The sequence below is a fragment of the Bombina bombina genome, chromosome 1 (genome assembly GCF_027579735.1).
Source record: "Bombina bombina isolate aBomBom1 chromosome 1, aBomBom1.pri, whole genome shotgun sequence".
NCBI lineage: Eukaryota > Metazoa > Chordata > Amphibia > Anura > Bombinatoridae > Bombina > Bombina bombina.
The window spans coordinates 833,471,616-833,485,177 of NC_069499.1; the positions used below are offsets into that span (position 1 = coordinate 833,471,616).

Sequence of the window (13,562 nt, forward strand, 5' to 3'; positions counted from 1 at the left end):
AGTCAGAGAAATCTCTATGACTAAGGACTAAGCGTTCAGTTTCCATGCCTTTAAATTTAGAGATTTGAGATCCGGATGGAAAAACGGGCCTTAAGACAAAAGGTCTGGTCTTAGAGGAAGTGACCAATGTTGTCAACTGGACATTCAGACAAGGTCCACATACCAGAACCTGTAAGGGCATGCTGGCGTTATCAGAAACACATAAGATTGTTCCATAATGATCTTTGAGATCACTCTTGGAAGAAAAACCAGAGGTGGAAAAATGTAAGCAGGTTGGTAAAACCATGGAACTGCTAGAGCATCCATCAATTCCGCCTGATGAAAGAGAGCAAACGGTATAGCTTCTAATGCTGCAACCATGACACCTACCACTTCCATGCATTGTGCTACTGATGGATGAGCATTGGACTGAAGTAGGCGACATGCCCTCTGAAGCTTCTCCCTGCACTTGTCGGTGAGATAGATGCGCATGCTGACGTTAACTATGAACATTCCTAGAAAGTGAATCCTCTTAGCCAGAAAGAGGGAGCTCTTTTCCAAATTTACCTTCCAACCGTGCATCCGAAGACACAAGAGTAACTTCTGCATGTGGTCCTAAGCCAATGGAAGGTGCCTGAACCAGGATGTTGTCCAGGTCAGCAGACACTGCGATCCCCTACAGGCAAACCACGGCCAGCAGGGCTCCCAGCACCTTGGTGAACACTCTTGGTGCCATGGCCAATACAAAAGGAACCGCAACAAACTAGTAGTGCTTGTCTAGGAAGGTGAACCAAAGAAAACGGTAGTGGATCCCTGTGTATCGGGATGTGGAGGTATGCGTCCTTTAGATCTATTAAAGACATGAACTGACCCTCCTGAACCAGGGGGAGAATGAATTTTTATCTCCATCTTGAAGGTGGGAACTCTTATGAACCTGTTGAGAACGTTTAGGTCTAAAATAGGACAGAAAGTGCCCTTTTTCTTGTGATACACACAGAGAATTGAATAGAACCCCTGTCCCCTCTCTAGTGAGGGGACTGGAACCACCATTCCCATGACACAGAGGTCTTCCATGCAGCAGTGCTGCTCTTTTTACTGGGTGTCCAGACACCCTTGACAGTAAGAAGCAGTTCCTTGGGGGACAAGACCAAAAGCTTATTATGTAACCCTGGCAGATAAAGTCCACTACCCCAAGGGTCCTGGGAGGATCAAATTTATTCATTTTGGAATAGAGAAAGTCTGCCCCCCACGTGACCTGGTCCCAGGTCAGGGGCGATCCCATCATACTGATTTGTTGTCTTTGGAAACCTTCTTGGGCTACTTGTTTTTTTTCAACAACTTTGTCATTCCCCCGATTCTTGTTCCGAAAATGAACAAAAACGTCCAGCCGAACGACACTTAGGTTAAAATGTTTTGTTCTGCGGCGGGAAAGCAATCTTTCCGCCTGTGACTGTGGCTATAATGGAGTTCAGACCCGGACCAAACAGAGATTTACCCTTGAACGAAAAGGAGAGTAGACTAGATTTAGACATGTTATCCGCCAACCAGGATTTGAGCCACAAAGCCCTCCTAGCCAGAACTGCAAAACAAGAGTCTTTTGTATTAATGTGAATAATTTGCAGAATGGCATCCCTGATGAAGGCATTAGCCAACCTTAGGGATTGTATGTGATCCTGAATCTCCTCCAGGGAGTTTCCACCATAATTTGATCCGCTAAGGACTCACACCAGAACTTGGCAGCTCCCGTTACTGCCTCTATTCCTACTGCTAGTTTTAACAGTGTGCCAGACTGGAGAAACACTCTCCTAAGGTACCCCTCAAGCTTTCTATAAAGGGGATCCCTTAAGGAAGTACTGTCCTCGAGCGGTGTAGTTGTGTGCTTGGCTAGTGTTAAGATAGCCCAATCCACCTTAGGCACACTGTTCCAGACCTCCGTGTGGGCTGTCGGAACAGGGAACAATCTCTTAAATGCCATCGAAGGGGCAAACGGAGTGCCTGGCATCTCCCACTCCTTGGAGATGTTTTCAGAGATAATGGAGGAAACCGGAAAGACATCCAGGGCCCTAGATCTAAACATGTACTGCAGTCTCTTCACCTGTTCTTCCTCATGTGGTTTTGCCGCCGGCACCCCCAGGGTAGATACAACTCTTCAGCAGGGGCCTGAACTGCTCCACTTTGAATCTAATCGTACCCTCCTCAAACTCCTCTTCGGAGTGGTCGGTGGATGGGAGTTCACCTTTAAGGCTAACTAAGGGTTCATCCTCAGAAGCTTGCACATAGATATCGGTCGTGGCCTCCACCACCGCACCTGAGCTACGTACAGAACAATGTTTAACCTTTCTCTTCCTTTATCTTTCCTGATACCTGGATAGAGCTTAGGGCAGCAGACACAGCAGCCTGTATACTGTCACGCTGCTTCCTTGCGCCATCCTGGCTGTTGCCAGAGATACGGCGGTTGCTGCTCTGGTTGTTGCCAGGGACGCGGCGGTTGCTGTGAGCTTGCGGTGATGACGTTATCGATGCACGTCTCTTCCCCTCTGAAGCCAGATCCTTGGAGTTCCTTGGTGCGAATTGGCGCCTATGTAAGTACTTGCAGAACTTACATTCACTGCCCAAGTATAGGTGTTACTGTGTGTGCTCCTAGGTGCTTTATTACTTGTATTACTGGATTGCCTTAATATTGCTGAACTCTGCCTGTCTGACTACTCTGCCTGTTTAATCCTTGAATTGCCGGATTGCCTTATCATTGCCAAACTTTGCCTGACTACTCTGCCTGGTTTACCCCTGAACTGCTAAACTGCTGGATTATCTTTCTGTTGCCGTGAAGGACTACCCTGTCTACTGTGAGTACTGCTTACCTCATTTTCTACACTCACTTTGTTCTGGGATATTTCCTTATCCTTCCGCCTTGATGCCGGGATAAGAAGAATACTGGTCAAGTTTGGTCTGATAGGGAAATATCCCATGAGCATTACAAATACGAGCCGTGAAGTAGTCTGGAAGGGAGCCTACCGCAGCTGGGGCCTAGCCATTCACTGCACGGTTTTCAGGGGCAACTGAATCCGCAATCATGTGCTGTTGGACAGGAATATCTGCGTCAGCAGACGCTTGCAAAGCCGCAGTAGGGCCTTCCGGAGACAGGTCATGCGGGAGATCCTCCGTGGTCTGACTGCTTGGGCCTCCTGAATAAGATGCAAGGACGTAGGTGAGGCAGCAATTATACATAGTTGCGGCAGGGGATTCACAGTGATTATCTTACAAAGCATACATTTACTGTTGTCAATGGAAATCTATCTATATATATTTTCCAATCATGGGAAAAAAAGAACTGTGTTCCTATTGTTTCCGAGGCATTTGAAAAGAAGCAGTTTGTACCAGAATGTCTTCTAGATAAGGAGCTACTGCAATACCGTGAGCTCTCACTATGGACAAAAGAGGTCTGAGAACCTTTGTGCAGATTCTTTTTGCTGTTGCCAGACCAAATGCAAGTGCCACATTTTTAGAAAGGCAAATATGAGGAATTTTGTGTGTTCCCTTTGGACATGCAAATAAGCATCTTTTAAGACCTTCCTGCACTATTAGTGTGAATAGTTTCCATATTGAAATCTGGAACTTTCAGAAATGTGTTCAGAATTTTGAGATCAAAGACAGGCCTGTAAGTCCATTCTTTCTTTGGAACAATTAAAAGGTTTGAGTCCCTGATTCTGATCCTATAAGGGGACCGGAGTAATCACTACCATGACTTCTAGGTCTGTTACACATGCCAATACAGTTCTGGCCAATAAAGAATCTTTTGGTATATATAAAAAAAAAGTAGGAATCTTCCTCGAGGAACGCAAGACCAAAAGCCTGAGTCACCTCTGGGAAATTAGTATCCAAGGAACTTTAACTGATTTTTTCCAAGCCTCCATAAAAACTTCAGTCTGTCCCCCCACCAGAGTAGAGTCTGGATTGGGGGCCGAAGATTCATTCTGATGAAGGAAGGGTGTGTTTGGACTTATCCCAATAGTAATTAGGCTTCCACAGACTTGGAATGATGAAAGGAGTGAAATCGTCAAGTGGACCCTTAGCCTTTACCTCCAGTGGCTGTAGCAATGATAGCAAGTCCAGATCCAAACATCTTTCCCTGAAATGGAAAAGCAATGAATATACATTTTTGTTTCTATCCATCTTATAAAAATATTATTTTGAGTTTAATGTCCTTTTACTTGTTTATTCACTACATGTCATATTTGCTTGTTGTTTTATAAAAAGTCCACAGAACTTAATGTAATAAACGGCTAGATTTAGAGTTCTGCGGCCAAAGGGGTGCGTTAGCTACGCATGTATTTTTTCCCCCGCACCTTTTAAATAACGCTGGTATTTAGAGTTCACAGAAGGGCTGCGTTAGGCTCCAAAAAGGGAGCGTAGTGCATAATTTACCGCCACTGCAACTCTCAATACCAGCGGTGCTTACGGACGCGGCCAGCTTAAAAATCGTGCTCGTGCACAATATCCCCATAGGAAACAATGGGGCAGTTTGGGCTGAAAAAAAACCTAACGCCTGCAAAAAAGCAGCGTTCAGCTCCTAACGCAGCCCCATTGTTTCCTATGGGGAAACACTTCCTAAGTCTGCACCTAACACCCTAACATGTACCCCGAGTCTAAACACCCCTAACCTTACACCTATTAACCCCTAATCTGCCGACCCCGCTATCGCTGACCCCTGCATTTTATTATTAACCCCTAATCTGCCGCTCCGTACACCGCCACAACCTACGTTATCCCTATGTACCCCTAATCTGCTGCCCCTAACCCCGCCGACCCCTAAATTATATTTATTAACCCCTAATCTGCCGCCCCCAACGTCGCCGCCACCTACCTACAATTATTAACCCCTAATCTGCCGACCGGACCTCACCGCTACTCTAATAAAGTTATTAACCCCTAATCCGCCTCACTCCCGCCTCAAAAACCCTATAATAAATAGTATTAACCCCTAATCTGCCCTCCCTAACATCGCCGACACCTAACTTCAAGTATTAACCCCTAATCTGCCGACCGGACCTCGCCGCTACTCTAATAAATATATTAACCCCTAAAGCTAAGTCTAACCCTAACACCCCCCTAAATTAAATATAATTTAAATCTAACGAAATAAAATAAATCTGATTAAATAAATTGTTCCTATTTAAAGCTAAATACTTACCTGTAAAATAAACCCTAATATAGCTACAATATAAATAATAATTATATTGTAGCTATTTTAGGATTTATATTTATTTTACAGGCAACTTTGTATTTATTTTAACCAGGTACAATAGCTATTAAATAGTTAATAACTATTTAATAGCTACCTAGTTAAAATAATTACAAAATTACCTGTAAAATAAATCCTAACCTAAGTTACAATTAAACCTAACACTACACTATCAATAAATAAATTAAATAAACTATCTACAATTATATCAACTAAACTAAATTACAAAAAAATAAAAAAAGATTACAAGAATTTTAAACTAATTACACCTACTCTAAGTCCCCTAAAAAAATAACAAAGCCCCCCAAAATAAAAAAATGCCCTACCCTATTCTAAAATAAAAATTGTAAAGCTCTTTTACCTTACCAGCCCTTAAAAAGGGCCTTTTGCAGGGCATGCCCCAAAGAATTCTGCTCTTTTGCCTGTAAAAAAAAACATTCAATAACCCCCCCAACATTTCAACCCACCACCCACATAACCCTAATCTAACCCAAACCCCCCTTAAATAAACCTAACACTAAGCCCCTGAAGATCTCCCTACCTTGTCTTCACCACGCCGGGTATCACCGATCCGTCCAGAAGAGGGTCCGAAGTCTTCCTCCTATCCGGCAAGAAGAGCTCCTCCAGAGGGTCCAAAGTCTTCATCCTATCCGGGCAGAAGAGGACATCCGGACCGGCAGACATCTTCATCCAAGCGGCATCTTCTATCTTCTTCGATCCGGCGCGGGACCATCTTCAAGCAGCCGACGCGGAGCCATCCTTCTTCACCGATGGACTAACGATGAATGAAGGTTCCTTTAAGGGACGTCATCCAAGATGGCGTCCCTCGAATTCCGATTGGCTGATAGGATTCTATCAGCCAATCGGAATTAAGGTAGGAAAAATCTGATTGGCTGATTGAATCAGCCAATCAGATTCAAGTTCAATCCGATTGGCTGATCCAATCAGATTGAGCTCGCATTCTATTGGCTGTTCCGATCAGCCAATAGAATGCAAGCTCAATCTGATTGGCTGATTGGATCAGCCAAACGGATTGAACTTGAATCTGATTGGCTGATTCAATCAGCCAATCAGATTTTTCCTACCTTAATTCCGATTGGCTGATAGAATCCTATCAGCCAATCGGAATTCGAGGGACGCCATCTTGGATGACGTCCCTTAAAGGAACCTTCATTCGTCGTTAGTCCGTCGGTGAAGAAGGATGGCTCCGCGTCGGCTGCTTGAAGATGGTCCCGCTCCGCGCCGGATGGAAGAAGATAGAAGATGCCGCTTGGATGAAGATGTCTGCCGGTCCGGATGTCCTCTTCTGCCCGGATAGGATGAAGACTTTGGACCCTCTGGAGGAGCTCTTCTTGCCGGATAGGAGGAAGACTTCGGACCCTCTTCTGGACGGATCGGTGATACCCGGCGTGGTGAAGACAAGGTAGGGAGATCTTCAGGGGCTTAGTGTTAGGTTTATTTAAGGGGGGTTTGGGTTAGATTAGGGTTATGTGGGTGGTGGGTTGAAATGTTGGGGGGGGGTATTGAATGTTTTTTTTTACAGGCAAAAGAGCAGAATTCTTTGGGGCATGCCCCGCAAAAGGCCCTTTTTTAAGGGCTGGTAAGGTAAAAGAGCTTTACAATTTTTATTTTAGAATAGGGTAGGGCATTTTTTTATTTTGGGGGGCTGTGTTATTTTTTTAGGGGGCTTAGAGTAGGTGTAATTAGTTTAAAATTCTTGTAATCTTTTTTTATTTTTTGTAATTTAGTTTAGTTGATATAATTGTAGATAATTGTAGATAGTTTATTTAATTTATTTATTGATAGTGTAGTGTTAGGTTTAATTGTAACAGGTTAGGATTTATTTTACAGGTAATTTTGTAATTATTTTAACTAGGTAGCTATTAAATAGTTATTAACTATTTAATAGCTATTGTACCTGGTTAAAATAAATACAAAGTTGCCTGTAAAATAAATATAAATCCTAAAATAGCTACAATATAATTATTATTTATATTGTAGCTATATTAGGGTTTATTTAGCTTTAAATAGGAATAATTTATTTAATAAGATTTATTTTATTTCGTTAGATTTAAATTATATTTAACTTAGGGGGGTGTTAGGGTTAGACTTAGCTTTAGGGGTTAATACATTTATTAGAGTAGCGGTGAGGTCCGGTCGGCAGATTAGGGGTTAATAATTGTAAGTAGGTGGCGGCAATGTTAGGGAGGGCAGATTAGGGGTTAATACTATTTATTATAGGGTTTTTGAGGCGGGAGTGAGGCGGATTAGGGGTTAATAACTTTATTAGAGTAGCGGTGAGGTCCGGTAGGCAGATTAGGGGTTAATAATTGTAGGTAGGTGGCGGCGATGTTGGGAGCGGCAGATTAGGGGTTAATAAATATAATATAGGGGTCAGCGGGGGTTAGGGGCAGCAGATTAGGGGTACATAGGGATAACGTAGGTTGCGGCGGTGTGCGGTCGGCAGATTAGGGGTTAAAAAATTGAATAGAGTGGCGGCGATGTGGGGGGGCCTCGGTTTAGGGGTACATAAGTAGTTTATGGGTGTTAGTGTACTTTAGAGCACAGTAGTTAAGAGCTTTATGAACCGGCGTTAGCCCAGAAAGCTCTTAACTCCTGGCTTTTTCCTGCGGCTGGAGTCTTGTCGTTAGAGTTTTAACGCTCACTTCAGCCAAGACTCTAAATACCAGCGTTAGAAAGATCCCATTGAAAAGATAGGATACGCAATTGACGTAAGGGGATCTGCGGTATGGAAAAGTCGCGGCTGGAAAGTGAGCGTTAGACCCTTTCCTGACTGACTCTAAATACCAGCGGGCGGTAAAAACCAGCGTTAGGACCCCCTAACGCTGGTTTGGACAGCTAACGCAGAACTCTAAATCTAGGCGAAAGTGTTTTTCAATTCAGGCAAAGGATTAAATAGTATGCACAAAGGAATGAGTCTGACAAATAAGATGAATTCAAATTATGTTACAATTTATTTACAAATAATACACCTAGTGCATTTAATATGTCAGGGAATTCTCCAGGTATTGACATACTGCAATATCATCTTCTGTATTAAAAAGATTCCACACCAACAAAGGTTCAGCCTACTGCTGCTGATTTTTTATTTATTTTGTTGTTATAAACCAGGAATAGTGAGTGGGTTTCCCCGCTCTAGACAAGGTGGAAATATTACATCCCAAAGTGGATATAGTAGTGGGTTTATACCATACTTTCACCCTTTTTTTTATTTATTTATTTTACAGATTGTTGCTTCTGTGATCAGCTCCCACTGCTTCTGTAACACACGAAAATCCCTGGTCACTGAAGAAAAAAAAAACAGAGATGAATACAGGTAAGTGATAGATTAACAATACACAAATTAACAGATGTTTGTAAAAGGTATGCAATGGTCTTCTGACTCACATGAGAAGTTTCTCAAGTTCATGTGTAACTGTCGTCACAACAGGGGGACCCTGGTACACAAGTGCAGTGTACAACTGGACCAATGAGGCACCCGCACGGATCTTTTGCAGAGCATCAAGGCCACTGCTCACACCTCCAACTCCTATGATGGGTATCTTACCTATAAAAGACAATCATTATTCAGCGGTATATGGTAATTTATATTTCACCAGGTTAATTGAGATGCTGAGCTTGTTTTTATGGTTTCATGCGAATTGGGCATACAGTCATAAATGAAGGTCTGTATATGCTTTTTTTTTTTTAAACAGTAGATAGAAACACAGAAACTGGGGGAAATTACCTGTTATTTTTCATGGCTAATTTTTTTTTTTAACCACTAGAAAATATCCAGCCAACCACTAATTTTGGGTTGGCTGGACCCAATATACAGGCCTAACATACAAGCCCCCCTTACACTTAAAGGAAATGGAAGCCCATTTTTTTCTTCTTTTATGATTCAGATAGAGAATGTAATCTTAAACAACAACCAATTTGCTTCAATTAGCTAATTTGTTTTGTTCTCTTGGTATCCTTTGTTGAAAAGGTTACCTAGGAAGGCTCATGATCTGCTGATTGGCTCACCCAATGTGTTTAGCTAGCTCCCAGTAAGTGCATTGCTGCTTCTTTAACAAAGGATACCAAGAGAATGAAGCAATTTAGATAATAAAGAGTAAATTGCAAATTTGTTTACAATTGCATGATTCTCAAGTGAATTTATTAACTATTTTGCAAAGAGCTCTCCAATGGCTGTCCAGGACGATCTGTAGGGAAAAGTCTGAAGATTTCTGTTCCTATAATATAAAAGGCCAAGTGTGTTTGTCCGAAGCTGTCATGCGCAGTAGAGACTGTGCGAGGAGAAACACAAACGTGACGGCACCGTGGCCGCGAGAGATACTTAGAGCTCAAAAGAGTGGGGGATAGAGAGAGCAAAAGAGAGGGGGATAGAGAGAGCACAAGGGAGGGAGACAGCAAAAGAGAGGCGGGAGAAAGGGGAGAGAGAGAGCAAAAGAGGGGAGAGAGAGAGCGCAAAAGAGAGGGGAGAGAGAGCGCAAAAGAAAGGGGGGAAATGAGCAAAAGAGAGGGGGGAGAGAGAGAGAGCGCAAAAGAGAGGGGGGAGAGAGCATAAGAGAGGAGGGAGAGAGAGCATAAGAGAGGGGGAAGAGAGAGCAAACGAAAGGGAGAGAGACAGCAAAAGAGAGGGGGGAGAGAATGCAAACAAAAGGGAGAGAGAAAGCAAAAGAGAGGGGGAGAGAGAGCAAAAGAAAGGGAGAGAGATAGCAAAAAAGAGGGAGAGAGCAAAAGAGAGGGAGAGAGACAGCAAAAGAGAGGGGGAGAGAGAGAGCAAAAGAGAGGGAGAGAGACAGCAAAAGAGAGGGGGAAAAAGAGCAAAAGAGAGGGGGAGAGAGAGCATGAGAGGGGGAGAGAGCATGAGAGGGGGAGAGAGCATGAGAGGGGGAGAGAGCATAAGAGAGGGGGGAGAGAGAGCAAAAGAAAGGGGAGAGAGAGCAAAAGAGGGGGGATAGAGAGAGCAAAAAAAACAATTTATGTAAGAACTTACCTGATAAATTCATTTCTTTCATATTAGCAAGAGTCCATGAGCTAGTGACGTATGGGATATACATTCCTACCAGGAGGGGCAAAGTTTCCCAAACCTTAAAATGCCTATAAATACACCCCTCACCACACCCACAATTCAGTTTAACGAATAGCCAAGAAGTGGGGTGATAAGAAAGGAGCGAAAGCATAAAAAAAATAAGGAATTGGAATAATTGTGCTTTATACAAAAAATCATAACCACCACAAAAAAAGGGTGGGCCTCATGGACTCTTGCTAATATGAAAGAAATGAATTTATCAGGTAAGTTCTTACATAAATTATGTTTTCTTTCATGTAATTAGCAAGAGTCCATGAGCTAGTGACGTATGGGATAATAAATACCCAAGATGTGGAACTTCCACGCAAGAGTCACTAGAGAGGGAGGGATAAAATAAAGACAGCCAATTCCGCTGAAAAATTAATCCACTACCCAAATCAAAAAAGTTTCAATTTTATAATGAAAAAAACTGAAATTATAAGCAGAAGAATCAAACTGAAACAGCTGCCTGAAGTACCATTCTACCAAAACTGATTCTAAAAAAGAGAAAACATCAAAATGGTAGAACATAGTAAAAGTATGCAAAGAAGACCAAGTCATTGCTTTGCAAATCTGATCAACAGAAGCTTCATTCTTAAAAAGCCCAGGAAGTAGAAACTTACCTAGTAGAATGAGCCATAATCCTCCGAGGCGGGAATCCACCCCGACTCCAAATAAGCATGATGAATCAAAAGTTTAAGCAAGATGCCAAATAAATGGCAGAAGCCTTTTGACCTTCCTAACACCAGAAAAGATAACAAATAGACTAGAAGACTATCTGAAATCTGAATAGCTTCAACATAAGATTTCAAAACTCTTACCATATCCAAAGAATGTAAGAATCTTACCAAAGAAGTCTTAGTAAAAGACAATAATTCCTCCCTAATGTTGATAGAAATCACAACTTTAGGTAAAAATTGAAATGAGGATAGCAAAAACCACCTTATCCTGATGAAAAAAATCAGAAAAAGGAGACTCACAAGAAAGAACAGATAATTAAAAATTGTTCTAGCTGAAGAGATGTCTAAAAAGAACAATACTTTCCATGAAAGTAAATAATGTCTAGAGAAAACATATGCTCAAATAGAAGAGCCTGTAAAGCCTTTAGAACCAAATTAAAACTCCAAGGAGGAGAAATTGGCTTAATGACAGGTTTGATAAGAACCAAAGCCTGAACAAAATAATGAATAACAGGAAGGAATACTGCCTTACCCTGATGAAAAATCAGAAAAGGAGATCCACAAGAAAGAGCAGAAAATTCAGAAACTCTTCGAGCAGAAGAGATAACCAAAAGGAACAATACTTTCCAAGAAAGTAATTTTAATGTCCAGAGAACGCAAAGGTTCAAACGGAGGAGCCTGTAAAGCCCTCATTACCAAATTGAGACTCCAAGGAGGAGATATTGACTTAATGACAGGCTTGATACAAACCAAAGCCTGCACAAAACAATGAATATCAGAATGAATAGCAATCTTTCTGTGAAAAAGAACAGAAAGAGTAGAAATTTGTCCTTTCAAATAACTTGCAGACAAAACCAACCTGAAAAATTGTAAAATTCTAGGAATTCTAAAAGAATGCCAAAAGAATTTATGAGAAGAACACCAAGAAATGAAAGTCTTCCAAACTCGAAAATAAATCTTTCTAGAGACAGATTTACAAACCTGTAACATAGTATTAACCACTGAGTCAGAGAAACCTCTATGACTTAAGAATCAAACGTTCAATCTCCATATCTTCAATTTAAATGATTTGAGATCCTGATGGAAAAATGGGCCTTGAGATAAAAGGACTGGTCTTAACGGAAATGTCCAAGGTTGGCAACTGGCCATCCGAATGAGATCCGCATACCAAAACCTGTGAGGCCATGCTGGAACCACCAGCAGTACAAACGAATGCTCCATTAGAATTTTGAAGAACTAGAGGCGGAAGATATAGACAGAATGATAATTCCAAGGAAGTGTCAATGCATACGCTACTTCCGCCTGAGGATCCCCGGACCTGAAATAGGCCCCTGGGAAATTCCTTGTTAAGACGAGAGGCCAACAGATCTATTTCTGGAAGCCCTCACATCTGAAAAATTGAAAAACATATCTGGGTAAAGACCATTCTCCCGGATGTAAAGCTTGATTAACAGATATAATCCGCTTCCCAAACATCTATACCTGGGAAAAGGACCCCAGAATTTAGATAGGAGCTGGATTTAGCCCAAGCAAATATCTGAGATACTTTGTCACAGTCTAAAGACTGATAGTCACACCCTGATGATTGACATACACCACAGATGTGATATTGTCTGAAAAACAATAAACGTCTCTTCCTCAAAGAAACTAACTGAAAAACTCTGAGAAAACACGGAGTTCTAAAATATCAAATGGTAATCTCGCCTACTGAGATTTCCAAACCCCTTGTGCTGACAGAGATCCTCAGACAGCCTCCCAACCAAAAAGACTCACATCTGTAGAGATCATGGTCCAGGTTGAACTAAATGATGGTGATCTTAACCACCAAATCAAGAGAGATAAATATTAGGATTTGAAGATTTAAAATGCGAAATCCTAGAATCCCTGCACCATAATTCAGCATAAAAGACTGGAAAGGTTCTTTCTATTGAAAATGAGCAAAGGGAATGAATCCAATGCTGTGGCCATAAGACCTAAAACTTCTATGCATATATAGCAACTGAAGGAAATAATAGAGACTAAAGGTACCGACAGACGGAACCCAATAAAATTGTCCCTTGTCTGATAGAGACAAAGACAGAGACACAAACTATCTGGAAACCCAAAAAAAGGTGACCCTTGTGAGAGGAATCAAGAGCTTTTGAAAGAAAGATCCTCTATGTCCTGAAGAACAAAGTGAATCATATGAGATACCGCATCCTCAGAAAAAAATCTGAAAGAATACAGAAAAAATATGCATTTATTGTATCTAAAGAAAACAAATAATGCTATCACTGACCAAAAAAAAAAAAAAAAAAAAAGGCAGAATAGTCTGAATAAAAACTCCAAAACTCAGTTCCTAAAAATGGAACTGGAAGAAATACCCCAGAAGATTCCAGGTCTGAACAGCGCTTGAACCCCACGGGTGACTAGCCATGCTTCAACAGTACCCAAAATAAATAGGACCGAAACACACTTAAAGAAAGTGTTAGTCTTACTGGAATAAAATCAAAGAAATTTGGACCTGAATAGAACCAAATAAATTTCAAAAAAGTCTTAACCTGCCCCTTGCCAGCCAAGCTGGAATACAGCACATACATCGCAA

The 13,562-nt window shown here is 41.6% G+C and overlaps 1 protein-coding gene across 2 annotated transcripts in view; it reads right to left on the minus strand.

The window, feature by feature from the left end:
• Positions 1-8,170: 8,170 nt before the first annotated feature.
• DHODH (dihydroorotate dehydrogenase (quinone)) overlaps positions 8,171-13,562 on the minus strand; it is a 234,092-nt gene continuing 228,700 nt past the window's right edge. For both annotated transcript variants that reach the window (XM_053699450.1, XM_053699449.1), the window contains 2 exons: positions 8,627-8,786; positions 8,171-8,524 (listed from right to left, as the gene is read on the minus strand). In XM_053699450.1, the coding sequence (XP_053555425.1) occupies positions 8,461-8,524; positions 8,627-8,786 (224 nt within the window). In that variant the 3' untranslated portion in view covers positions 8,171-8,460. The remainder of the gene's footprint in view (positions 8,525-8,626; positions 8,787-13,562) is intronic.